The 26,692-nt window shown below is 54.5% G+C and overlaps 1 protein-coding gene across 1 annotated transcript in view; it reads left to right on the top strand.

The window, feature by feature from the left end:
• The window catches only part of PSTPIP1 (proline-serine-threonine phosphatase interacting protein 1), a 45,836-nt gene that overhangs the window by 15,067 nt on the left and 4,077 nt on the right, over nt 1-26,692 (top strand). The window contains exons 2-11 of the mRNA XM_021693984.1: nt 3,968-4,068; nt 4,434-4,508; nt 12,889-12,923; nt 13,142-13,248; nt 15,536-15,598; nt 16,219-16,317; nt 17,073-17,118; nt 24,459-24,538; nt 25,141-25,239; nt 26,332-26,433. Of these exons, the coding sequence (XP_021549659.1) occupies nt 3,968-4,068; nt 4,434-4,508; nt 12,889-12,923; nt 13,142-13,248; nt 15,536-15,598; nt 16,219-16,317; nt 17,073-17,118; nt 24,459-24,538; nt 25,141-25,239; nt 26,332-26,433 (807 nt within the window). The remainder of the gene's footprint in view (nt 1-3,967; nt 4,069-4,433; nt 4,509-12,888; nt 12,924-13,141; nt 13,249-15,535; nt 15,599-16,218; nt 16,318-17,072; nt 17,119-24,458; nt 24,539-25,140; nt 25,240-26,331; nt 26,434-26,692) is intronic.

Below are 26,692 nucleotides of genomic sequence, written 5' to 3'. Positions count from 1 at the left end.
AAAGGGAGAAGTGGTGGCGGGTACAAAGGCTGTTTTTCTATCCACCCAGTGGGGGCACGGCAGGGCCAGGGCCAGGGCACAGGCCTGGGCGATGGCTGCCATGTAGACCTGCGTAGAGAAGGAAGCAGCTGGGCTGTCCCTGGGCAGCCCGGGACACCCAGGCCTTCCCCACACTGCCTGAAGGCTGAGGCAGGAGTATGCTTCTACCTGCTCAGAGCTTTCCTGAGCATTTCCTTCTAGAGCCTCAAGAGACATCCTGCTGTCCTGATCGGGCCTCCCTGGGTGGAGGCCCGATCCAGCGTGATGGCGAGGCCTGGGCTCCCACATCTGGCTTGAGCAGGCCTCCCAAAGGAGGGGACCGTAGCTTCTCAGCACCTGGCACCCTCCCCCAGGGTGGATTGTTCTGGGTGCCGCCAGGCGCAGGCCCGGCTTCTGGCTGCCTGCTGCTTCCCAGGGTGCACATCTGCGGAGCCAGCATGGCCCCTCTCCAGGGGAGAGTTCCTCTGACCCAGCCTGGGCACAGAGCTGGTCTCTGTGAATCCATGGTAACTGGATGATAGCCCAAAATACAGCTTTGATCTAAGCTGGAAAGAATTTGAGTAATCATTTTCAAAAGTAATTTTTTAAAATTATTTTTTGATGTTTCAAAATGAAAAACGGTGCTGGTTATCTCTTGAATCACTGATGTAGGTATGTGGGCTGGGGGACAGGCAGACCTGGGTTCATAGCCCAGATTCTGACCCTTACCATTTGAGAGAAACTTGGGTAGTCACTTCCCCTCTTTGGGTTTCCTCATCCCTGTCCTTACGTCTGTGGGTGGGAGGCATTTTTAATAAGAAAACTGCTGTGATGGGGCGCCTGGGTGGCTCAGTTGGTTAAGCATCTGCCTTTGGCACAGGTCCTGATCTCAGGGTCCTGGGATCAAGCTCTGCATCGGGTTTCCCGATGGCAGGGAGTTTGCTTCTCCCTCTCCCTCTGCCCCACCCCCCGTTGTGCGCCCTCTCTCTCTCTCAAATAAATAAATAAAATCTTAAAAAAAAAAAAAAAGAAAACTGCTGTGATGTTCCCAGTGTGTGGCTGGTAGACCCCATAATTTCACTAAGATGAAGGCCATGGGTGGGTTTCAGGCAACAGAGGCTGTGGGTAGACAGAGGAGGGGTTAGGCCCTGCCTGGTAGCTTCTGCATTGTGGAAATGTGAGTCAGTAAAGGAGGGGGACTGGCAGCGAGTGCTTGGCACTTAGAGGGTGGAGCTGGGTGGGTGCTGGGAAGGAAGACCAGCCCCCCCCCACCCCCGCCCCGCCGCAGGGGTGATATGCGGGCTGGGCCTTGGACTGTGAACTTACAGAACTGATTGATTATTTAATTGAATGATTGGCTCATTCATTTCCTCAACAGCAGCCTGAGCAGACTCTGCCCAACTCTGGGTAATGAGTCAGAACCCATTCCCTGGAGGAGGAGGTGGTCGGGTAGGGGTGAGGAGGAGGGTGCAGGCTGGGGGAGGGGTGCAGCGCTGGGAGGGAGCAGCCCCTAGGGAGCCAGGCACTTCCTCAGAACAGTCTCATCGCTTGTGACCATGGCTCACTTGGCCACAGCGGTTGCTGACGCCACTGAGCAGAGACTGAACACCATTCTTGAGCCTGCTGCACTTTGGGGACTTGAGCTCCTGGGGACACAGCCTGCAGGGCCCCTTGCTGCCTTCTGCCTCCTGCATAATGGCCAACGTAGGTTTGGTTTTGCTTGTCTTTCCAGTCTGGGCGTCTCAGTAAGGACGGAGGGGCTCCCCTGGAGAGCTGGGGCCAGGTGGGGGCCTAGGAGGGGAGAGCAGAGCTGCAGGGGTGGGCTACGCCAGCTCTCCCAGAGGCTCCGGGGAGCAGTGACAGGTCCCCTGCAAGCCCACATGCTTGTCCTGCCTCTGCCCGTGTTTCCTGAAGTAGGTCCTTCCCTTCTCTGGGCCTCAGCTTCCCTGAGGACTGACGGGCACTGGACAAGATGCTTCCTAGTTTGCTGGTCTGTGGCCCTGGGCCCTGAACGCTGGTGTCCAGCTCAGAGTGCCTCCCTCGTGGGGAGAGGGCAGGAGGCTGAGGCTCCAGATTCCTCTCCCTCCCCAGCTGTCACAACCTTCTGCCAGGGGGTTTGGAGGGAGGGCAGGGACTGAGTAGGCGGAAAGCCCTGGTCTGCTGGCTGGTTAGTGGGCGAATGGCCACTCACAAAAGCCATGGAAATGCAAGCCTGGCCCAACCACGCCTGCCCAGATGTGGGGGTGATGCCTGACCCCGGACAGGCTGGCAGGGATTCTGGGGATGACTTCCTTCTGCTGGGGCCTTGAATAGCCAGCCAGGGCCCACACACACTGCTTGACACCCTGTGGGCAGCTGAGCCTGGGCCTCAGGAATTTCTAGGGATGCTTATGGAGGAGGGAATGAGCTTGGAGTCCTGGGTATCCTACAGGCCTGGAGATTTCACTATTTTGAGTTTGCTGAGGGAGGGCTGGACCTGGCACAGGGCCAGCTGAGGCAATCTGTGGAATCTCTGCCCTTCCTACCATGTCTGATTCTACTTAGACCTTGAAGAACAACATCTTCTCTCCTAGAACCTGGCTCAAATGCCTCTTCTTGTGGGAAGCTCTCCTGGATTGAGACTCCTCTCCTGCCTCTCCCTACATACCCATACACAGCATTTGAGGAGAGGCATGGATGGGGAAGGTGCACCATCAGCTCTTGACCCTAAGATGGGCTTGACTTGCCTCCCCCAAGTTGTGCCCCACTGATTCGCTGAGGTCTGAGATGGGATTGTGGTATGTGTGCTCAGGAAAGCAAGGACCCTTTCTCCAGTCTCCGAGGCTTTGGGGGTCCATGGGGATGGAAAAGAAGACAAACTAGGTGCTGAAATTCAGGTCTCGCCTGGCCCAGCGTCCCAGAGGGTGGGGGCTGGGGGTCCTTCCTCAGGCATGGGTGCGGGAGCCAGGCTTGGGTCAGAGACGCAGGAAGGCCCTGCTGTCAGCATCATGTTTCACCACTTTCTCCATCTCCCTCCCCTGCCAGTTAGCCCTGTGTGCAGCCTGGCCCCAACACAACTCCCTAGCCCCAGGGGAGGCCCTAGGAGGCCCTTTAAGTACTACCTCCGTCCCCCAGCTCTAGCACCAGCAGCTCAGAATCCCTTCCAGGGCTGAGAAGGGAGAATGCTGTTGGCCAGGAGCGCCAGGATGGGCTGAGCAAGTGCCAGGCAGCAGAGGGGCAGTCGTGTCTGGGAGACTTCTCCCAAATACCCCTTTCCCCACTGTCCTGCTTAAGGGCTGACCCTAGGGTGCTGGGCATGTGCCAGGGATCCTAGGCATGTGTTAGGGTGTGTGCGCCTCCTGGAAGTCATTCTCAAGGCCCACCTGACCCGGTGGGGACAAGAAGGTCACCTGAGCCCACACACAGAGTGTGGCACGGCAGCTGACACACAGTTGTCAATCAAGAAACACCACTTGGTGCTGTTGTTGCAGGAGGCCATGTGGTGTTGAGGTGGAGAGCATGGACTCAAGCCAGACAGCCTGGGTTCAAGGCCGGGCCTGTGCGGTCAAGCCTCCCCCACCTGTGCCCCAGTTTGCTCCCTTGGACGATGGAGATAATAGGGTTATTGGGACTGTGACAGGAGCAAGCCGAGCTGGGCACCCTGTAAGGCTGTCATCACTGGGCCTTGGAGGTGGCCCTTCCCATGGCCACCTTGTGTTGGAGTTGCTGCGTCCTGGACTGGGCGCTCTCATGGCGCGTAGGGCTCCCACACCTGGCGCATCCACGGACGGGGGCCCCAATGAGTGCCAGCGTGAAGCCGGCTCCTGAAACCCGAGAGCCTGTCCCTGAGTGGGGCCTGGAGGCGGACAGGCAGGTCAGGCCCCAGCGGCTGGAGAGAGACTTTCCCTGGAGGCAGCAGTGGGGTCCTTGCCCCACCCACACTCACGCACCCCTCTGTCCCGTGTTCCAGTGCAGGGACTTCACGGCCCACACAGGCTATGAGGTGCTGCTGCAGAGACTGCTGGATGGCAGGAAGATGTGCAAGGACGTGGAGGAACTGCTGAGGCAGAGGTGAGCCAGACCCGGGAGGGGGCCAGGAGGGGGAGTGGGCTGTGGAAGCAGCAGGCCCCCCCCACTCAGCCAAGCTGCTGTTGGGACACCCCCTGCTCTGAAGATTCGGGAGGGTGACTTCCCTACTTTTCCCAGCCAGGGCCTCCCCCCAGTGGGCCAAGAATCTGATGTCCCCTCAAATGTGCAGGTATTTGGCCAACATTTATTTCAAAGAAGGGCTGGGGGCTTAACCTTCTCAAGGAGGAGGCTGCAGGGCCCGCCGGCCCCCAGAGGCCGAGTGGGTGGACCCTCAGTTTGCAGCACAGACATCCAGGGCCCACAGCCAGCGGAAGTGGGGACACAGGGCCCGCGCTTTGTTCCTGCAGGGCCCAAGCAGAGGAGCGCTATGGCAAGGAGCTGGTGCAGATCGCCCGGAAGGCAGGCGGCCAGACAGAGATCAAGTAAGAGGTCCCATGCCCTGGGCTCCCTCCTCCTTCGCCAGGTGCTTTCTGGGCCTGTCAACAGGGTTTAGGACTTCCTGGCAGGGGGTGGAGCGGGGAGGGCCAAGAAGGGTCTGGATGGCTGCAGGGCGGAGATGCCTGGAGGACAACTCTCTTGGGGACGGGGCATTCTGGGTGAGGTCAGGTTCGGGGGTGGGGGGCCCTGCTGTCTGAGTGCCAGGAAGGCTCTGGGCAGGGGACAGAGGACATCTGTCCTCAGGCGTTTGTAGCACGGCCAGCAGCACCTCTGCCCTCGTCCAGGTGACAGGCCCTCCCCTGGTGGCCCGCGCCCCGTGCAGCCTTGGCGTAGCCTGGGCCTCAAGGACAGAGGTGTGACCAGGGACAGTGGCGGGAGGGGCCACGTCCGGGCTCCAGTATCACATCCTTACCCGTCTGCTGTGTGATCATCAGCTGGGTCAGGCTGCTCCCTGATGCTCTCCCTGCCTCCATTTCCTCGACAGAGAGCGGAACGATAACACAACCTTCCTCAAAGGATTAATTGAGTCCAGAGGCTCGGCTCAGGCCTGGCTCAGAGGGGAGGCAATGGGGGTCGTTGCTGCTGTGAAGCAGGGGTCTTCTGCAGTCCTGAGGCCTGGGTCCCTGTGTGCAGAGTGGGGGGTGGGGCAGCAGACAGGGAGAGCGGGACGATGTGAGGGAAGCTGAAGAACTTTCTAACAGTGGCATAGAGGGGCTGCCTTGGGAAGGTGTGGACTCTGCCCTGCCCCCCCGCCCCCGGGCCAGGACCTCCTACCCAGGAGCCCCGACCTGTGGAGCCTGCAGCTGCCATAGCAACCCTGAGCCTTGCCCCTGCTCCCCCGGAGGTCAAGCCTGTCCGCGTCTGGCTCTGCTCAACAAAAGTGGCCCCAAAGCCTGTGAGCTCTGAAACCTGGCACCTAGTTCCCTCATTTGAACACCCTGAATATACAACATTCTCTGGGTGTTCTAAAGACACAGGGGACCCTGGCTCATTCCTGCTTCCAAACTGGAGCCAGAGAAGACATGGGGAGAGCTAGAAGAAGGTCAAGAAGTGGTATGGGCCAGGGGAGCTTCATGCTCAATGCCCAAAGGTCTGTGCCTGGGCCCAGAAAGCATGAACACAGCTCTGGAAGTAAGAATGCATGAGCTCCAGTCCCCTCTTGGCCTTTGTGAACCGTGTGAGTGGAGACAAGTTGAGTTGGGTTCTCATCTGCCCACTCCAGTGGGCTGTGGTACAGATAAACAGGGCAGGGCTGGGGTTGGATGCAGGCTGGGTGCAGAGGAGGGCGCAGGACGTGGTAAGGAATGAATGAAAGTCTGATGGAACCCTTCTCTGTCTTCCCTGCGGAAGAGGGATTGAGGGAGTATGACCCAGGAGGCGTCCCTGCCCGCCTGCTGGCTACCCAAGCCAGATGGAAAAGGAGAACCTTCCCAGAAAGGGAGGAGACCTCCTGGGGGTGGGGGGGGAGAGGGTGCTCCAGGCTGGGCCATGACAGGAACCCAGGCTGGAGGCAAGCTGTGTGAGGCACACTCACACTCAGAAGCCTGTGAGTCACTGGGCACTTAAATAGGGAAGGAGAAGCCACTGATGGAGAGAACAAAATGGAAGGGGATCTTGGTGGGCAGTGGGGAAGGCGGGGAGGGACACAGCATCTTGCCCCACTGCAGGACTAGGAAGTGGCTGGGGCAACGCTCTGGGTGGTCCTGATCCCCTACACGGCTATAAGAGGCCAAGTGGGGCAAGGTCTGCCCTGCCTCCTACACTGCGTGGCCGTGGGGGGTCACTGCCCCTCTGAGTCCTGGGCTGGGCTGTGAGAGGGGAGTGGCCCCCCGGAGGTGCTCTGGCATCACCGTGTCAAGCAGAGAGCACCAGGCCAGGGCAAAGCTCAATCAACAGTGGGGTTCTTTCCAGTCTTACAGGCACCTGTGTATGTCAGATAAACTGGGCTCTCCCTACTTAGTTTAGGGCTGAGAAGTCTGACTGGGCAACCTAGACCATCTCCTTCAAGGCCCAGCCACGCCCCGGCCCAGAAAGCCGGAGGCCAGTGTCACTGGAAGGCAGCCCTCGTCCAAGGTGGGAGCATCAGGGGTAGAGCCCCAGAGAGCAAGGAGTAGAGACAGGGTCCGCCTTTCTGCCTACCAAGGAGGAGCTGGAGCCCAGGTCGGGAGTGCCAGGCCCCATGGCTCAAGCCCACCCAGCACAGGGGCCCCATGGCCCAGATGCAGGTTGCCAGAGCAGACAGGGAATGGTGGGTGAGAACCCACTGTCAGGCTGGGGTGGTCAGAGCAGGGTGGCCTGGGGAGGGCGCCTCCTGGGAGAGATGGAGAGGGAGGGGAGATGCCTTCCTCCTGGAGGACTTGCTGGAGGTGGGCAAAGGCAGGGCAAATTCAGAGCCAGTGGGCAAGAGGGGCAGGAGTCGAACCCATCCCGGTTCACCTGCTGCCTGCCTTAGGGTCATGCCCCATGCAGCGCACAGGTCTGCTGACTGCATACACCAGGCGCTCAGTAAGTGGAGCTGTTGAGCCATGTGGCATGTACTAAGATTAGTGAGACCATGCAGTCATTCCTTTCCTTAACCGTGGGCCAAGCATCAATCATCCGTTCATTTATTCAGCCAGCATTTATGGAGCGCCTATGATGAGCCTGCCATGCCCTAGGCTGAGTCAGGAGGATTCAAAAATTTAAAAATAACACAAAATGAATGGCCCACCATCCCAAAGCTAGACTCTAGCACACCGTGGGGAACCTCCCCAATCCTTTGCTTCAGAACCCTTCCCTCTAGGGCCTTCTCCTGCCCCACCTCCTCCAGGAAGTCCTCCCAAACACTCACCCTTGTGTGACTGTTAGGGTCTTGGATTGCACCAGGTCACCCTGTCCCAGTTCCAACCTGGAGGGCTCCCTGTGGGAAGAGTAAAGGGTGGCCATGGAAGCATGGGTCACTTCCTCATTGTCATGGAGACTTGGAGGTATGTTGGGGTTGGCCCCTGGGAATGCATCCTCCAGGGCCCATCGCCTGGTGGGGTGAAGTCCCCAGCCCCCCCATGGCCAACCCCCTCCTAGGTTGCATGAGATGCTTATTCTTAGCTCCTCTGAGGGCAAGCATAGGCTAGACAGGAGCAAATGGGGAGGACCAAAGCTGAGGAGTTAAGTGACCTCAGACGAAGCCCAGTGAGAGCAGGAGGGCAGAGTGGGCCGGCCTGCCCGGCCTCTGCTGCCTGAAGAGGCAGCATTTCTGCATGATCCTCTGACCTCAGACCAGCCAGAAACCTCGCTCAAGCCTGGAGGCTCAGCCATATATATTGAAGGGAGGTTACCCCCATCTTCAAATCATTTCCAGCATTCACCTCCTCCACATGCTGCCTCAGCGAACTCCCACTGGGCTGTGGAATGGAGAATGCACATATGAGACCTGGTCCCTGAACTAGGGGAGCCCCACAAGCCCTTTCAATGCACTTTAAAGACCTCATCACACGGGCGAAGGGCTTATCGATACAGTTTAAACTGCACATCCAGCTCGGCAGAAAGTTCACCCCGACTCTCCCTTCCAGCGTCCGGGCCTTTGCTCTGGTTGTTGCTCCCATTTTCCCCCTGCCCAGGCCTACCCATCCTGTCTTGCTCACATTGCCCCAGGTAGAGTGCTGGGGTGCCACAGGGTTCTGGAAATGAAAGGAAATCAAGGCTGGCAGGGCTGGGGCCAACTTCCCGTGAGCCCCCAGGTGGTTACCACCATTCAGGACACCTCCTCAAGGCATGTGGGTTTGAATCCCCGCCTCACCTGCTCTTGTCACAACCTAAAATGCTGTGGTTTTCCTGTCAGAGGGATTTTTTTTTTCTCCATGATGTCTCTTCTGAGCTCAGAGAATGAAGACATGCTAAGGACATTAGAGGGAGCCAGGCAGGCCCTATTCCCATCAGGGGCCCTCTGACACTAGTGCCGTCAGGCCCTGCCTCCAGCCTCCAGCACTGAGGCAAGAAGAGCCTGCTCCTGTCAGCTGAGAGGCTGGAGCCTCCTGGCCAGCAGGAGGGCAGGGGTAGCGAGGCTCAAGCAGGGACGTGACATGGTGGGGAGAATATGGAAGGAGGTGTTTACACTCGAAATTTTGACCGTGTTTGAGCAGGGCACTTCAGGGCGCGTCCTGAGAGCCAAGTCAGAAAGGGCAATGGGATGAGTCACACATAAGGACACTGGTGGCGGATAACAGAGGGTAGAGGCCTGCACGAGGCCCCGTCCTTGCCATGTGACACAGACACAATAGAAGAGAAGCTTGAGCAGGTCCTGGCAGCAAGAGGGAGGAACCGGGAGAGAGAAAAGCTATGAGACGCCATCTCTTCTGGGTCGGATGGAGCAGAGAAAGGCTTCAAATGCTCCGCAAATCCTCAAGATCAGAGTTTAAGGCCATTCTCCAGGGGAGAGTCTTGGCTAACATACAGTGGGCTGCCTCTGGTTCCAGGAAAAGTGAAGCCCCGCTTCCCCCACACAACCAAGGCTGCCTTCTTCTTCTTCTTCTTTTTTTTTTTTTTTAAGATTTTATTTATTTGACAGAGAAAGACAGAGCGAGAGAGGGAACACAAGCAGGGGGAATGGGAGAGGGAGAGAAGCAGGCTTCCCGCTGAGTGGGGAGCCCAATGCGGGGCTCGATCCCAGGACCCCGGGATCATGACCTGAGCCGAAGGCAGACGCTTAACGACTGAGCCACCCAGGTGCTCCCCAAGGCTGCCTTCTTGAAAGTCTGGGGCCAAGAAAGAGAGGTGGAGTCCTGGGCCCTCTTGTGTGAGTGGAGCTCTGGTGGCTGGGCAGGAAGGACTGCAGCCCCGAGGTGAGCAGTTGGGGGGGGGACCTGGAGTGGTCACAGCCTGCAATCCTGCCCCCCACGCCCCACCCCAGGTGGAATGAGCACTGCCACCCATGCAGCCCCAATGGGCAGCAAGCCAATGGGAGCCCAGGGTGAGCATGGGCTTCGTCACCATCAGGACTGACCAGGGTGGAAACAGAGACTGCACGTCACATGGCAGTGCTGTGGACTCAGGCACCCAGCATCCCAGGGTGGGGTAGGGAGAAGGACCAGCTGTCCCAGGAGGCTGTGGTTCCTGACAGACACCCCAGGCTGGGAGGGAGGGCCTGAGTCCATGGGCGAAGGAGGGTGCGGCAGGGTGGGTTTAGGATTGAGAAAGGCCTTGGTATTTATCAAGTGTTGATGCTGGGGGGCCGGAGCTGATGGTCTGGGGCTAGGGTGGTAGCAGTGAGTGGCAGACAGAGAGGAGATTGAGGAGGTGAAAGAGAAGGCAGTGCAAGCGGAGGGAAAGGGCTGAGACAAGGACGACTCTGGGTTTCTGGTGCATCCAGCCAGGTGCAGGTGCTCTTTGCTGAGCTGGAAACGGGCTGAGAAGGGAGGTTTGTGGGGGGAGCTGAGTCCAGTTTTGGACATTCTGCATTTGAGGTGTTTGTGAGCTGTGAGATCTAAAAAGAGGTGAAGACCAGGCGGTGGATGTGCAGGCCCTGAGCTCTGGGGCGGGATGTGGTCATGAAGGACTTGGGGCCTGACGGGGTGTGGGTGAGGCTGGCCGCGGGGGAGGGGGGTCACACTGAGCCTGGAGGAGCTCTCACCATGAATGGAGAGACTGAGGCAGGACATGAGTGTGTGAGTAAGCAGAGGGGTTGGAGGGAGAGCCACTGGAAGGCATCAATTCTGTCAGAGAAGAGTCCTGACCCCTCATGCCCAGGGCAGGCGGGGTCACCCTGGCAATCCCCCCTCTCCTTCCTCTGGTGAGAAGCAGGGGGCTGGCCTTGCGTCTCCCCCGCCGTGTGGCCACCGACCAGTTTCTTCACCTCCCTGATGCTTGTTTTTCTCATCTGTAAAATGGGGATCACGATGGGGCCCTCCCTGGCAGAGCTGCGAGAATGGAGAATTAAAGAATTTAGGCCAGCCATTCTCACATTCGAGCGGACGTCAGCAGGCCACGGAGGCCTGTTAAGGCGCAGAGTGCTGGGCCGCACCCTGGAGTTCCGGCTTCAGGAGGACTGGGGCGGAGCCTCGGAATCTGTGTTTCCAACAGGCTCGCAGGTGGTGGTCATGCTGCTGGTCTTCCGACCACACTTCGAGATCTACTTAGTTTAAGGCCCGGGTCGGCCACGGGCCAGACCCCCGCAGTTCTCTCCTAGGCCTGGATCCCTGTGGGTCCTAACAGGTTGCTGATCCTGGTTGACCTCAGTTTCCCTAACTGTCCAATGAGAAGAGGGAGGCCCCTGGAAAGCCTGCCTTGCAAGGCTTGCGGGGAGACCACGGCAGGAGCCCAGGGCTGTGCCGGGAGGACGTCAAGAGGTCATATGGCCACCAGGGGGCGAGCGCGCTGCTCGGCGGAGGGGAGCCGAGGGGAGCCGAGGGGAGCGCGGGGCCGGGCAGGGGGCGGCGGAGCATGCGGCCAGCGACCCGGTCCCTGCCTGCTGCCTCTGTGTGATCCCAGCAAGCCCGGCCACGCTCTGGCCTCAGTTTCTCTTTCTGCCTCGACTGACTGCGCCTCCTCAGGCATCCGGGTGCCGAGGGAGCCACAGCTTATTTCGCCTCCTTGGTTAAGGGGCCACCAACACAGGCAGAGAATGTTACCCCAGATACCGCCCTAGGGCAGTCTGCAACCTCTGCGCTCCGTCTCTGGGTGCACTTGGAGACTTGACACCCACGGGCCCTCGCTGGGGCATGACGGGCCCAGGCTCGCCTCACACAGCTGCTGGTGAACCCAAGTCTGTCTGCCCCACGTGCCCGCTCGGGCTATGGGGAGGTGAGAAGGGGTCCGACCTATGGAGCCCCACAGAGAACCTCAAGGGCACCCCCACCTGAACGCAAAACCTGGCGGGTTTCTGATAAGAGGGGGCACGCAGTAAGCTCTTAGGTGGGGCACTTTGGAGGCACAGCTCAGGTCAGGTTCAGGGACCTGGGGAACCTCCCCAACCTAGGACAGGGATGTGCAGATGTGACTCGGGGGAGGGTTGCGCAACAACCAGGTCCTGACGGAGGTACTTTAGACATATTAATTAATTTATTCCTCACAACCATCCTGTTTGTGTTATTATCCTCATTTTACAGAAGGGGAAACCAAGGCACAGAACATAAGTCCCTTGCCCAAGGTCACATAGGCTGTCCGGCTCCAGGGTCGGCTCCGACGCATGTGCGAGTGCAGAGCAGGAGCCCCCGCCCAGGTCCTGTTGCTCCCCCAGGCTGGGATTTCCAGTCACTCTCCTGCTCCACCGGATCGGGGAAGCCACCCCACCGAGAGGCCCCTGTCCCTGAGACCCAGTGACCTGGAGAGAGGCGTTTGCCCCTGTTGCTCGTGTTTCTGACCCAAGGGGATGTTTGCCTCATGGCGCCCCGTTACCTACCAGGAGACAGGACTGGGTCCTGGGTGGGCTGACACCTTTGATCAGGCACCAGCTCCATCCGTGGTTCTGGGGGGCAGTCCCCACAGTAGGGCTGCTGGATAAGCTGTAGGAGGCCCAGTTACATTCAAATTTCAGATAAACAACAAATACTTTTTGGATGTAAGTATGTTCCATATATTACATTATATTCAAAAACTATTTGTTGTTTATCTGAAATTCAAATGTAACTAGGAGCCCTGTATTTTTATTTGCTGTCTGGCAACCCCACCCTTGGGCATCGTCCCCCAGTGCCCCCCTCTTCCCTTCCTGCTCTCTGTGGCACCCACATCTCTACCCCAGAATGGCCACACTGCTGCCTCCTGACTCCTCCTGAGGGGTTCTCTCAGGCACCGCAAGCTCGGTGCACCCTATTGTATACCCCCTCCTGGGTCATGTACTCTCTCCTGGGTCCTCTCTTGGAAATGTCACCACTGTCTGCCCAGCCGCCCCAGCCAGGGACAGGGACAGCCTCTTGCTGTCCTCACCCGTACATCCCATTCTTCCTGCCCTAAGGCCCCACCTGTCTCTCCTCTTGTACCCCTGCCCTGCTTGCCTCTCCCACCCAGCTTCTTCCAAACACCCTCCAGGCCACTTGCCTAAAGCCAGGTCTGAACCCTGCGCTCTCCTGCTTCAGCTCGTCCTGATGGGAGAGGACTGGGTGGGAGAGGAACCCCAATGAGGGAGGGAGAGCCCTGAAAACATGCAGAAGCCAGGAGCACTCTGCCACTGCCGGGAGGTGTGATGGCTTTATCACCTCCAAAGAGGAGCTCTGCCTTCCAGAAATCCCAGCTTGGTTCTGAGGGGGTGGTCACTGTCTGGGTCTAGATCAGTGTGTGTGAGTGACCTAGAGCCTTCCCACCAAATGAAAAGTCCCTGGGGTGGGGGTGGGGGTGGAGGGAGTTCCAGGCCTGCTGTGCCCTCCTCCCCCTGACCCTGGCCTTTCTGTTTTGCAGCTCCCTGAGGGCTTCCTTTGACTCCCTGAAGCAGCGTAAGTCCTGACTGCCCCCAACCCAAGGCTGCAGGGTGACAGGACCTTCTGGGAATAGCCGTGTCCCCATAGATGGAAGCAGATAGGTTCTGGCGGGGAGGGGGTGCTCAGGCTGCACACAGGGCTCTGAGGCTGGAGGAGGGTCTGGAAGGTGCCGGGCTGGTCCAGGCACGGGTGCGGGGGGGTTGGGGCTCCACGCCTCTGTGCTCTGCCCCCAGAAATGGAAAATGTGGGCAGCTCCCACATCCAGCTGGCCCTGGCCCTGCGCGAGGAGCTGCGGAGCCTCGAGGAGTTCCGTGAGAGACAGAAGGAGCAGAGGAAGAAGGTGAGGTGGGTGCGGGGGCATGGGCCCTCCACACGGAGCCCGTGGAGGGTGGGAGACAGCACTCCAGGCTTGGGGGTGAGAGTGACTCAATGTCGAGGGGATGGGTGTGGGCGGGGATGGGCCACTGGAACCCGGGCCCGGTGTGCAGGCCTGAGAGCCCCACTGGGGGTCTTCCCCTGAGCTGTCTCATGCCAGGAAGAGGGAAAGGCCTAGGTCTTTTTGATTACCTTCCTACAACAGCCTGTGGAGGATCACTGACAGCTTGGGGGTATCCAAAGGCGGCAACCTGATTTGGGGAGTCGCCAGAAACTGGTCCTCAGCCCAAGGAGCAAGGCAGACTTGGTGGCCAGCCATAGTAGCTGCTCTGTGGGGCTGCCCAGGCTGAGAGGGGCAGACAGAGGCTGCGGGCAGCGGTGGGGCGCTGTGGGCTTACCTCGGCATCCCAAGGTACTTCTCACCCGTGGGCAGGGCGTGGCTGTCCCTAGATGGAGGGACTACATGGAAAGGAAGTAAGGTCCCCATCATGGAAGGTATGCAAGCAGAGTCTGGAAGCTACAGCGGTGGGGTGGGGGGTGGGTGTAGTGACCTCAGTGTCCCAGGGCCCCCTCCCAGGCCTGAGACTCTGACTGGCTGAGCACGTGGCTGCTGGGAAGGCAGGTGGGGACATGTGCTCAGCCTCTCAAGTCTTTAGTGTTGAGGGTGGCACTCCGGACAGGATGGGAGAGGCCAGCACACAGAAACACTTCTCACTTGGAGATGAAGGATCATAGCAGACTCTCCAAAGAATTGAAAAATGGAAAAGTCCACCCAACTGAGCTGTGAAGGGGAAGGCTTGCCAGCTCACAGCTGGATCCAGGCTCAGCCTGGGTGTCCTGAGCAAGCTCTTCTCCTTGTTGTGCCTCAGTTTCCCTCTTGCAGGCCACCTCCCAAGCTTTGGGGACCCAGCCATGGACCAGGCCCCTCTCAGTCTTCTCAGACAGGGCTCCGGCTCTGATGAGCGGCTCTGACCACAGAAATCTAGCGTCGCTGCCCGCCCTATCTGCCCAGCCAGCCCCCCGGGCGCTCGGGCTTTCAGGATTCTAAATTTGGGTCCCTGAGCAGACAGCTGGTCTCCAAAGCCAGCCCCAGAGGCCAGCTCCGCCTCGAGGCGCTGGAGTAGGTGACCTCTCTGAGCTGGGACTTGCCCGCAGGGTGCAGAGCACCTGCCGAGACAGCGAGGCCCCAGACTGGCTATTTTGAGTTCTCCTGTGGCCAGAGGGGCTGTCGTGTCTGCAAGAGCTGTTGCAGCCAGAAAGATGCCTTCCCCAGAGCAGCCAGGGCCCCCACAAGTGGAGAACCGTAACGTAGTTTGCGGGGACACAGTCTGGGCTCGTGTGTATACACATGTGTGCATATGGACACGTGTGTGTGTGTGTGTACGTGTGTGCGAGAGAGAGAGACAGGGGCAGGGGGGCAGGGGGCCTGGCACACGTGTGTGCCTGCCGGTGAGCAGGGATGGGTGTCTCCGCGTGGGTGTGCCCGCGCCTCTGTGACCCGTGGGCTCGCCCGACGTCTCCCCGCCGGCACGGGCCCCACTGAGACCCCAAGCCCAGCCAGCTCCGGTGCTCCTTACACCCCAACCTCTGTCCGAGCTGCATTTCATTCTCCTGCCTGAACAAGAAGCCTGCGAGGTGAGGTAGGGGTGCAGTGACCCTGCGTGCACACAAGCAGCAGAAGTCGGCTGTGCGTGTTTGTGCGTGTGTGTGCCCCTGTGTGAACAGGCCCACGGCTGTGCATAGGGACGCAGGAGAGTGTGCTTGTGTGTACTTCTGAGTGGTGTCTGTGGGCACTCTGAGTGTGCACATGAAGGCCTGGGCGTGCAAGTGTGAGCAGTGGGAACAATGGGGGCCTGTTAGTGTGTACTTGTGTGTTTGTGTGTCATGTGAACTTGGCATGCATGTGCATACACAGTGTGTGACAGGTGTGAGAAGGTACAGAGGCTATGAGTGAGGGCTGTGTGTGTGTGTGTGTGTGTGTGTGCAGGGTGGGTAGTCCGGGGATAGAGACCAAATCGTGGCTGGAGTCTGAGGCAAAAAGATGTGATGGGCACATCCTGTCCTGGGCTCTAGTGTTCTGTCCTGAGCAGATTGTGAAAGAGCAGGGCACGGGAGAGGGAGGACATATTGTCCCTGCCCCCTTCAGAGCCAGGAGGGGATGCTGTGCCTCATCCCAGGGACACCAGTCCTCTTGGCCTAGGGAGCGTCCTGAGGCCACAGCCCCCCTGCTCAGAGCCTTGTGTCACCTACAGTACGAGGCCGTCATGGACCGTGTCCAGAAGACCAAGCTATCTCTCTACAAGAAGGCCATGGATGTGAGTGTGAGGGTCACGGGCCTGGAGGACGCATGGTGTGGACCCCAAGAGCCCTGGGCTGGGCCCCTGGGACAGGGCCAGCCTCCGACCACCCATCCAACAACACACACCATGGCCTGTTGGGTGCTCGGGGCTGCACGGGGAACCAAGGGCCTATGTGGATAGGCCCAGGCCCTGCCCTTGGGGAGCTCCTGACTGATGAGCAGGCGGGCAGTCCCAGACAGTGGCCCACACGATGATCCATGCTGTCAGCTGGGGACTTGGGGTGGAGGGAGAAGGGACCCCTGAGCTGTCTCCCCTAGGGAGAAGGAGAAAAGGGGTTCTGCAAGAGGGGACAGCATGTGCAGAGGCCAGCATGGCATTTTCAGGGGCCTGCTGGTGGTTTGATGTGCCCATGTCTTTAAAGAGGATGCGGCCATGGGCAGGGCCACACTGTCCCCAGGGGGGCAGGGCCTGGGAACAAAACTCCTCTCTCCATCTCCCTTCTGGACCCCCAGGCCCCTGTCTCTCATCAGGAGGCCCCCACTCCACCCACAGCCCCCCGACAGGGAGAAGGGAGGCTGGGTTCAGGGAGCCTCACTCTGGGCTCCCCCCCCACTCCCGCTTCTCCACTCCCCCAGTCCAAGAAGTCATATGAGCAGAAGTGCCGTGATGCCGATGACGCTGAGCAGGCCTTCGAGCGCATTAGCACCAATGGCCCCCAGAAGCAGGTGGAGAAGGTGCGTGGGGCCGCTGAGGCCATATGGTGTCACCCAGGGCTGGAACACGGCAGGGAGGGAAGGAGGGGGTGCCAGAGACACCCCGAGAAAGGTCTGCATCTGGGACATCTGCCCACTCCTCTCTGAACCCCCATCTCCCCATCTGTGAAAGGGGTTTCCTAGAATCTCAGGGCATGGACAGGCAGGACCAGCTAACTCTCACATAACCCTTGGAGAGGGGCTTGGGAGACCCATGTCACAGAGAGGAAACAGGCCCAGAGATGGTGAGTGAATTGTCCAAGGTCTCAGAGCCAGGAAGCAATGGAGAAAGGATGCACACCCAGGTCATCCAGAGCCCAGCGTCTTGACTGCTCTGGCCCCTGGGGTGAGGGTGAACAGGGGCCCAAGGGCGACTTAGGGGCAGCAAGTCGAAAGCAGAGCCCAAGTCCCAGCCAGCGGGGTCAGCGGTGGCCAGGTGGAGCAGCGGGACCTGGCCCCATCCACATTTCTCCCTCAGGTCTTCACATCCAGTTGTCACACCTGTGTGCATGGGCTGCACGCTTCTGTTTTTATTTATTTTTATTGGACCCTTTTTGACTGTGGTCCTCTGTGGAGTGAGGCTGGAGTAAACGGTGGAAGGTGCCCACAGTTGGCTCCTGAGTGTCCTCTTGGGTGGCTCAGGAAGGGTGGGACGGAAGCACTTCAGAGCCCCCCGGGGAGGCTGGGACCCCGAGGGCTGGGGCCAGCTCAGCATGGCTTTCCCTCCGTCTCCTCAGAGCCAGAACAAGGCCAAGCAGTGCAAGGACTCAGCCATGGAGGCAGGTACGCAGCCCTGCCCGCTTCCTCCAACCTGGGATGGTGGCCAGACAGGCCTGGCCCCCGCCCCCTGCACACCACTCTCCTCACCCTGGGGACACACACGGACACATGACTGTACAGAGGCACATGCTCACCACTCTCACATAATCATTCAAGTAAAATAAAAACATACGTGTTCTTGGTACTTTGCATGTTTCAACTACTCTGCGTAAGAATCCTATGAGGTGGGCACCTGGGTGGCTCAGATGGTTGAGCGTCTGCCTTCGGCTCAGGTCATGATCCCAGGGTCCTGGGATCGAGTCCCGCATCAGGCTCCCTGCTCCTTGGGAGCCTGCTTCTCCCTCTGCCTCTCTCTCTCTGTCTCTCATGAATAAATAAATAAAATCTCTAAAAAAAAAAAAAAAAAAAGAATCCTATGAGGTGGCGCTATTACTATCCCCCTTTTAAATTTTTAATTGAAGTATAATTGACATATGATATTATATTAATTTCAGGTGTACAACAGTGAATCGACAATTATAAGCATTATGCAATGTTCACCAAGATATATGTGGTTACCACCTGTCACCGCACAGCGTTATTACAATATTATTGACTATTCCCTATGCTGTACTTTTCATCCCTGTGACTCATGTATTTTATAAATGGAAGTTTATAGCTCTTAATCCCCTGCACTTATTTTGTGCATCTTCCCACCCCCTTGCCTTCTGGCAACCAGTTTGTTCTCTATTTTTATGATTCCGTTTCTGTTTTTTTGTTGTTTCATTTTTTAGATTTCACACATAAAGTGGAATCATATGGCATTTCTCTTTGTCTGATTTATTTCACTTGGCATCATACCCTCTAGGTTCATCCATGTCGTCAAGAATGGCAAGATTTCTTTCCTTTTTGTGGCTGAATAATATTCCATTGTATACATATACACTTCTTTATCCATTCATCAGTCGGTGGACACTGAGGCTGCTTCCACATCTTGCCTATTGTAGATAATGCTGCTCTGAACATAGGTGTGCATGTATCTTTTCCAATTAGTGTTTTCATTTTCTTCAGGTAAATAGCCAGAAGTGGAATTACTGGATTGTATGATAGTTCTGTTTGTATTTTTTTGAGGCTCCATACTATTTCCCAGAGTAGCTGTACCAGCTTGCATTCCCACCAACAGTGCAAGAGGGTTCCCCTTTCTCCACATCCTCGCCAACGCTGGTTGTTTCCTGTCTTTTTGATCTAGCCATTTTGACTGGTATAAAGTGATACCTCACTGGTTTTGATTTGCATTTCCCTGATGATGAGTGATACTGCGCATCTTTTCTTTTCTTTTTTTTTTAAAGATTTTATTTATTTATTTGCGAGAGAGAGAGTGAGTGAGAGAGCACAAGCCATGAGGCGGGTGGGAGCGGAGAGAGGCAGAGGGAGAAGCAGACTCCCTGCGGAGCAGGGAGCCCGATGCGGAACTTGATCCTGGGACTCCAGGATCATGACCTGAGCCGAAAGCAGTTGCTTAACCAACAGAGCCACCCAGGCGCCCGCATCTTTTCATGTGTCTATTTGTCATCTGTATGTCATTTTTGGAAAAATGCCTATTCAGGTCTTCTGCCCACTTTTTAATCAGATTGGGGTGTTTTTTTTTTTTTTAAGATTGATTGATTTTAGAGAGGGAGAGAGAATGCATGGTGGAGGGCAGAGGGAGATGGAGAGAGAAACTCAAGCAGACTCCACGCCAAGCGCAGAGTCCAACACGGGGCTCGATCCCACGACCCCGAGATCATGACCAGAGCCAAAAACAAGAGTCAGACACTTAACAGACTGCACCACCCAGGTGCCCCAGGGTTGTATTTTTTTAATGTTGAGTTGTATGAATTCTTTATATATTTTGAATATTATCCCCTTATCTTCTCCCATTCAGTTGGTTGTCTTTTCATTTTGTGGATGGTTTCCTTTGCTGTGCAAAAGCTTTTTAGTTTGATGTAGTTCCAATTGTTTATTTTTGCTTTTGTTTCCCTTCACTGAAGAAACAGATGCAGAAAAATATTGCTAAGGCTGCCATCCAAGAGTTTACTGCCCAGGTTTTCTTTTAGGACCATTATGGTTTCGGTCTCACATTTAGGTCTTCAATCCATTTTAGTTTATTTTTGTGTGTGGTATAAGGAAGTGGTCCAGTTTCATTCTTTTGCATGCAGCTCTCCAGTTTTCCAAGTGGCATTTATTGAAGAGATTGTCTTTTCCCCATTGTATATTCTTGCCTCCTTTGCCGTAGATTAATTGACCATATGAACACGGGTTTATTTCTGAGCTCTCTATTCTGTTCCTATGGATCTGTTTATGTACCGGTATGTGTTTTGATTACTATAGCTTTGTAGTATAGTTTGAAATCTGGGATTGTGATACCTCCAGCTTTGTTACTCTTTCTCAAGATTGTTTTGGCTGTTCAGGGTCTTTGGTGGTTCTGTACAAATTTTAGGATTTGTTCTAGTTCTGTGAAAAATGTTGTTGGTGTTTTCATAGGGATTGTATTGAATCTGTAAATTTCTTTGAGTGGTGTGGACATTGTAACAGTATTAATTCTTCTAATCCATGAACGTGGTGTATCTTTCCATTTATTTGTGTTGTCTTCAATTTCTCTCATCAAGGCCTTCGTTTTCAGAGTACAGGTCTCTCATTTCCTTGATTAAATTTATTCCTAGGTATTCTTTTTGGTGCAATTATAAATGGGATTGTTTTCTTAATTTCTCTTTCCTCTAGTTCATTATTGGTGTACAGAAATACAACAGATTTCTGTATATTGATTTTGTATCCTGCAAAATAGTTTTTTGGTGGAAGCTCTAGGGCCTTCTGTATATAATGTCATGTTATCTGCAAATAATGGCGCTTTTACTTTTCCTTACCAATTTGGCTATTTCTTTTTCTTTTCTGATTGCTGAATAAAAATGGTGAGAACGGACATCCTTGTCTTGTTCCTGATCTTAAAGGAAAAGCTTTCAACTTTTCACTATTGATATGGTGTTAGCTGTGGATTTGTCATATATGGCCTTCATTTGATGTTGAAGTATGTTCCCTCTAAACCTACTTGTTGAGAGTTTTTGTCATGAATGGATGTTGAGTTTTGTCAAATGGTTTTTCTGCATCCGTTTTTTTTTTCTAGTAGTCTCTTCTAATCCTTTATATTTTTGTGGTGTCGGTTGTAACTTCTCTTTCATTTCTGATTTTGAGTCCTCTTTCTTTTTTTCTTAATGAGTCTGGCTAAAGGTTTATCAATTTTGTTTCTTTTCAAAGAACCAGCTCTTAGTTTTATTGATCTATTGATTTGATCTGTTGTGGGTTTTTTTAGTCTCTATTTCATTTATTTCCACTCTAATCTTTATTATTTCCTTACTAACTTTGGGCTTTGTTCTTTTTTTAGTTCCTTTAGATGTAAGATTAGATTGTTCACATGAGGTTTTTCTTGTTTCGTGAGGTAAGCCTGTATTGGTGTAAACTTCCCTCTTAGAATTGCTTTGGCCACCTCACAGAGATTCTGAAATGTTGTGTTTCCATTTTCATTCATCTCCAAGTATTTGTTGGTTTCCTTTTTGAGTCTTCATTGACCCATTGGTTGTTTGGTAGCATGTTATTTACTTCCATGTGTTTGTGGGTTTTTTTTTTTTCCAGTTTTTCCCTTGTAATTGATTTCTAGTTTCATACTGTTGTGATCAGAAAAGATGCTTTGTAGTATTTTAACATTCTTAAATTTACTGAGACTTGTTTTGTGGCCTAACATGTGATCTATCCTGGAGAATGTTCATGTGCACTTGAAAAGAATGTGTATTCTACTGTTTGGGGATGGAATCTTCTGTACATATCTAAGTTCATGTGGTCTAAAGTGTCATTCAAAGACATCGTTTCCTTACTGATTTTCTGTCTGGATCATCTATCCATTGATGTAAGTGGAGTTAGCCTCCTAATATTAGTCTCCTAATATTGTTGTATTACTGTCAATTTCTCCCTTTTCATTTGTCACTACTTGCTTTATATATTTAGGTACCCCTATGTTGGGTGCATGGATATTTACAATTGTTATATCCTCTTGTTGGACTGATCCCTTTATCACTGTGTAATGCCCATCTTTGTCTCTTGTTACAGTCTTTTTGAAAAGTCTGTTTTGTCTGATTATTTCTACCCCAGCTTTTGTTGTTGTTGTTGTTGCTTCCACTTACAAAGAGTATCTTTTTCCATCCCTTCATTTTTATGTGTCTTTAGGTCTGAAGTGAGTCTCTTGGAGGCAGTATTTGGATGGGTCTTATTTTTTAAAAACGATTTGAGAGAGAGAGAGAGAGCAAGAGCAGGGGGAGAAACAGAGGGAGAGGGACAAGTAGACTCCACGATGAGTGTGGAGCCTGACATGGGGCTTGATCCCATGAGCCTGCGATCATGACCTGAGTCGAAATCAAGAATCTGATGCTCAACCAACTGAGCCACCAGGCACCCCTAAATAGGTCTTATTTTTTATCCATTCCGTCACCCTATGTCTTTTGATTGGAGCATTTAGTCCATTTATATTTAAAGTTATTATTGATAAATATGTATTTTTTTAAAAGATTTTATTTATTTATTTGACAGAGAGAGAGAGAGATCACAAGTAGGCAGACAGGCAGGCAGAGGGAGAGGGAGAAGCACACTCCCTGCTGAGCACAGAGCCCGATGTAGGGCTCGATCCCAGGACCCTGGGATCATGACCTGAGCCGAAGGCAGATGCTTAACCATCTGGGCCACCCAGGCGTCCCTGATAAATATGTATTTATTGGCATTTTGTTAACTGTTTTCTGGTTGTTTTTGTAGTTCTTCTCTTGCTCTCTTCCCTTATGATTTGATAACTTTCTTTAGTGTTATGGCTGGGTTCCTTTCTCTTTATTTTTTGTGTATCTATTATAGGTTTTGGGTTTGTGGTTATTATGAGGTTCATATATAATATTCTATGTATATAGCAGTTTATTTTATGTTGATGGTCACTTAAGTTCCAACACATTCTAAAAGCACTGCATTTTTACTCCCCCCTCTACATTTTATGTATGTCATATTGTACATCTTTTTATTTTGCATATTCTTTGATTAATTTTTGTAGATATAATTGATTTTACTACTTTTTTCTTTAAACCTTCACACTAGTTGGATAAGTGATTGATCTACTATTTTTACAATATGTTTGCTTTTACTAGTGAACTTCTTCCCTTTCATAATTTTCTTGCTTCTAGTTACGGCCTTTTCTTTTCCATTTAAAAAAAAATCCCTTTAACATTTCTTGTAAGGTCAGTTTAGCGATGATGAACTCCTTTAACTTTTCTTTGAATGATAATCTTGCTAAGTAGAGTATTCTTGATTTTAGGGGTTTTAATTTTTTTTAAGTAATCTCTACACCCAACGTGGGGCTCAAACTCACAACCCCAAGATCAAGAGTCACACTCTCCCACCAACTGAGCCAGGTAGACACCCTTAGGTTGTTTTGTTGTTGTTGTTTTGTTTTCCTGCCAGCATTTTATTCATATCACACCACTCCCTTCTGGCCTGCAAAGTTTCTGCTGAAAAAATCAGCTGTTAGCTTTATGGTGTCCCTTATATATAACTAGTTGCTTCTCTCTTGCTGCTTTTAAGATTTCTTAGCTTTAATTCTTGATCTCTTAATGATTATTTGTTTTGGTGTGGGCCTCTTTGGGTTTGTCTTGTCTGGTTTGGGCTCTCTGTGATTCCTGGACCCTGGATGTCTGGACCCAGATGTCTGTTTCCTTCCCCAGGCTTGGGATGCTTTCAGCTATTCTTTCTTCAAGTAAGTCTTCTGCCCCCTTCTCTCTTTAGCTTCTGGGACCCCTAAAATGCAAATTTTAGTACACCTGATATCCCTTGACCTATCCTCATTTTTAAAATTCTTTTTTCTTCTTGCTATTTATCTTGGAAATTTTCTACTACCCTATCTTCCAGATCCCTGATCTGTTCTTCTGCATCCTCTAATCTGCTGTGGATTCCCTCTAGTGTATTTTTCATTTCAGTTATTAAATTCTTCAGCTCTGCTTGGTTCTTTTTTTCATCTCTTTGTTGAAGTTCTGAGTTCATCCACTCTCCTCTCAAGTCTGGTGAACATTTTTATGACTATCACTTTGAACTGTTTATCAGGTAGATTGTTTATCTTTGCTTTGTTCTTTTTTTTTTTTTTTTTGAGGTTTTGTCTTGTTCTTTCATTTGGAACATATTCCTCTTCCCCCCATTTTGTCTGTGTTTGTTTCTATGTATTAGGTAAGTCAGTTATGTATCCTGGACTTGAAAGTAGTGGTCTTATGTAGAAGGTGTCCTGTGGGGCCCAGTGCACAATCCTTCCTGTTCACTAGAACCAGGACTCCAGAGGTATCACCTATGTGGGCTACATATACCCTCCTGTTGTGACTTGGCTGTGACTGCTGCAGGCTTGCTGGTGGGGAGGGCTGGTCACCGACCAGCACAGTTAGCTGAGAGGGTTGGCTGCAGCTGCTGCAGGTGTGCTAGTGGGTGAGGTTAGCCCCCACTGGTTCGGCCACACTGTTGCAACCCCCTTTTTAACAAATGAGGAAATTGAGACACAGAGAGGTTAAGTAATTTACCTAAGGTCACACAGCCAAGAAGTGGTGGTGACTGCATTTCAACCTAGGCTATCTGGCTCCAGAGCCCAGGACTTTCACAGCCCCGCCATCATGGGAGACAGACCCACTCACCTCTCTCATACACACACACAGCCTTCTCTAGGCCTCTTTCTCTTCTATCCTTCACCAGATGCCAGAACCCCCCTCCCCCAACACACTTTGTCTCTGTTGGCACACCTCCTAGTCCAGAGAGCTCACCCCCACTCTCCCTGGAAATGCTCTCCCTTCTGCTCTGCCTCTCCCAGGACCCAGCTGCTCCCTTGGCTGGCAGATAGGTGTCCCTCAGATTTCTGGGAATGGAGGTCATGGCCAAGTCTGCTGGGTTCCATCTCCACAGCTCCCATGCTCCCCCTACCTCCTTCAGTGCTGCCTTCTCCAAGCCTCAGAAAGTGTGAGAGGGTGGGACCCAGGGATGGCAAGAGGCCTGAACTCTGATCTTGAGGTATGGGCTCCACTGCAGCCCTGGGCAGCTCAGAGCACAGTGGGGAGTTAAGAGTCACCGCCAAAAGACCAGTACCAGAGTAGGTGGCCCTAACAGGCATTCAGATGAGGCACCAGAAGCCAGGGCAGGTCTCTCTGAGGGAGGAGGGGGCACTCCAAGGACCTGGAGGGCACTCGGTACAGGGGCACTGTGGGAGCAAAGGGGTGGAGGGTCGGGGAGGGTGTCTGGGCCTTGGCCTCCTTGAGGCCCACCTGTGCTTCCAGAGCGAGTGTACAGGCAGAACATTGAACAGTTGGAGAAGGTGCGGGGCGAGTGGGAGCAGGAACACCGGACCAGTTGTGAGGTGAGTGACCTTGGGCATGGAGTCCTTTCCCCAGCTGCAAAATGGGAAAGATGTCTATCCCTCCAGCTGCTTCGTGGGGGAAAGCAAGGCAGTGACGGGAGGAAGGCCTCATTCCCTCATTCACCCGTCCACTCTCTCCCCAGGCCCAGCGCTGGGTCCCTGTCTCTGGGAGCTCACCATCTGGCTTTGTGCCCGGGGGCCCTTTGTTTTAGGCAGGCAGCCTTCACCCCTTTCTGCTGAGGGCAAAACTGAGGCTCAGACAAAACTCATAGCTTCTCTGGGTCCTGCTGGTGGACAAAGGCCTGGGAGACAGGCTTCAGGACGCCAGGTCCAGTGCTCCTCTTACAACACTCCCCAGGGCTTTTTCCAGTGTGTGGTGGAGCCCGGAGGGAGGGTGAGGGCATTCGGAACCGGAAGCCTCAGGCACTGGCACAGAGGTGGGGGTGGGGATCCCCAGGAAGGGTGTTTCCTTTGGGCTCAGGAGAGCGGGGTGTAGCTAGTCAGCACCTCCTGAGGTGGGGATGCGTCGCGCAGGGCCCAGTCTGGCCTGGCCCCGCAAGCCCGTCCTCACTTCTCGCTTCCATCCCGCCTCCACCTCCCAGGCCTTTCAGCTGCAAGAGTTTGACCGACTGACCGTCCTTCGCAACTCCATGTGGGTGCACTGCAACCAGCTCTCCTTGCAGTGTGTCAAGGACGATGAGGTGGGGGGCCTAAGGACAGGGAGGGCCAGAGAGTGAGCTGGGGTGAGGGTGTGAGGGGACGGCAGCCTGCAGACAACAGCATGCCCGGGTCCATCTGAGTCCATCAACAAACACCTCAGGGCTTAGCCTCTGCCCCTAGGGCCCCAAGGACAGGGGGCTCAGTATAGGGCCCTGGCCTCCCTACCGGGAAGACTGCCTTTGTGGTTGCCCTGGCGTCTGCCTCTTTGCCCACCCCTGCCTCCAAGGTCCTCGGCTCTGCTCTCAGGGCCACAGAGCACCTGCCCCCTCTGCTAGGGTCGGGGAGGTCGGTGGACACTGCCTCTCAGAGGTTTGCAGAGATGCTGGAGGACCCTGGGCGGCTCTCCTCCACAGCTGGTGCTTGCAGGAGCTAAGGTCCAGTCCCTCCTCTGCCCCCCAGACTCTCTGCGGTATCCTGGTTCCCCTTCCTGAACTCTACATGCCAGGAGTGTTGGGGTGGGGTCCCCCAGGACAGGGGGGCTGCCACTTCCACGCCAGGGGCTCTGACCTCTGTTGATGCAGTCTGAGAGCCATGAGCTCTCTTTTGAGGTAGCTCGGACTCCCTCATGCCCACTGCTATTCCTTGCCTGACCCCTTCTGCCCATGGACTGTGGGGTTTGGGGGTTTTCCCCCCAAAATGACTTGAGTCCATGTGGTGCCTTCCTTATGGCAGAGGAAGGAGTGTGGGCTTTGGATCTTCTCAAATGAAATCCAGTCTGGCTGCAATGAATTCTTGCTCTGTGACCTTGGGCAAGTCACTTTTCCTGTTTCCTTGTCTGTAAAATGGGGGAAAGCAGTGTCTCCTTCCGAGGGCAGGCGTGAGGTAGGCCCCTTGCATAGGACCTTGCGCACAGCAAGTGTTTAGGAACCAGGAGAAGCTGTCAGCCGGGGCTCTGAGCCCTCATGCCACCGCCCCCAAATATAGGCACGGAGCTGTGCACACAAGGCCCGTGAGGAGGCTGGTGGGACGGGGGCTCCTGCCAGAGTTCAGGCCCACTGAGGTGCAGGACTTGGACAAGGGGGGGCGTCAAGGTGAGGCCTGGTCGCTCAGCCTCTTCTCTTTCCTGCCCGCAGCTCTATGAGGAGGTGCGGGTGACACTAGAAGGCTGCAGCGTGGAAGCCGACATCGACGGCTTTATCCACGCCAAGAGCACAGGCACCGAGCCCCCAGGTGAGGCCTGGCCCCAGCTCTCCGAGCCTGCGCCGCCGGGACGGGCCAGGGCAGCTCGCAGCTCCCTTCTGGGTGCAGGAGCCTTGGCCGGACCCGGAGGAGGGGTCGGGGACGGCGCAGTCCCCTGGCTGGGTGCCCGGCCTGCCGCCGCCGCCTGAGGCAGAGGCCGCGCAGCGTTTAAGAACGCTACAACACTCAGAAGCGGGGGCAGAGACGGGGGGCCCTCTTAGGGCCTGTGAGAGAAGCCCCTTCCCCAAGCCCGGA

This window comes from Neomonachus schauinslandi, chromosome 9 (genome assembly GCF_002201575.2).
Source record: "Neomonachus schauinslandi chromosome 9, ASM220157v2, whole genome shotgun sequence".
NCBI classification, from domain to species: Eukaryota; Metazoa; Chordata; class Mammalia; order Carnivora; family Phocidae; genus Neomonachus; species Neomonachus schauinslandi.
The sequence above is the reverse complement of the archived record's forward strand: the minus strand, read 5'-3'. Positions and strand labels throughout refer to the sequence as shown.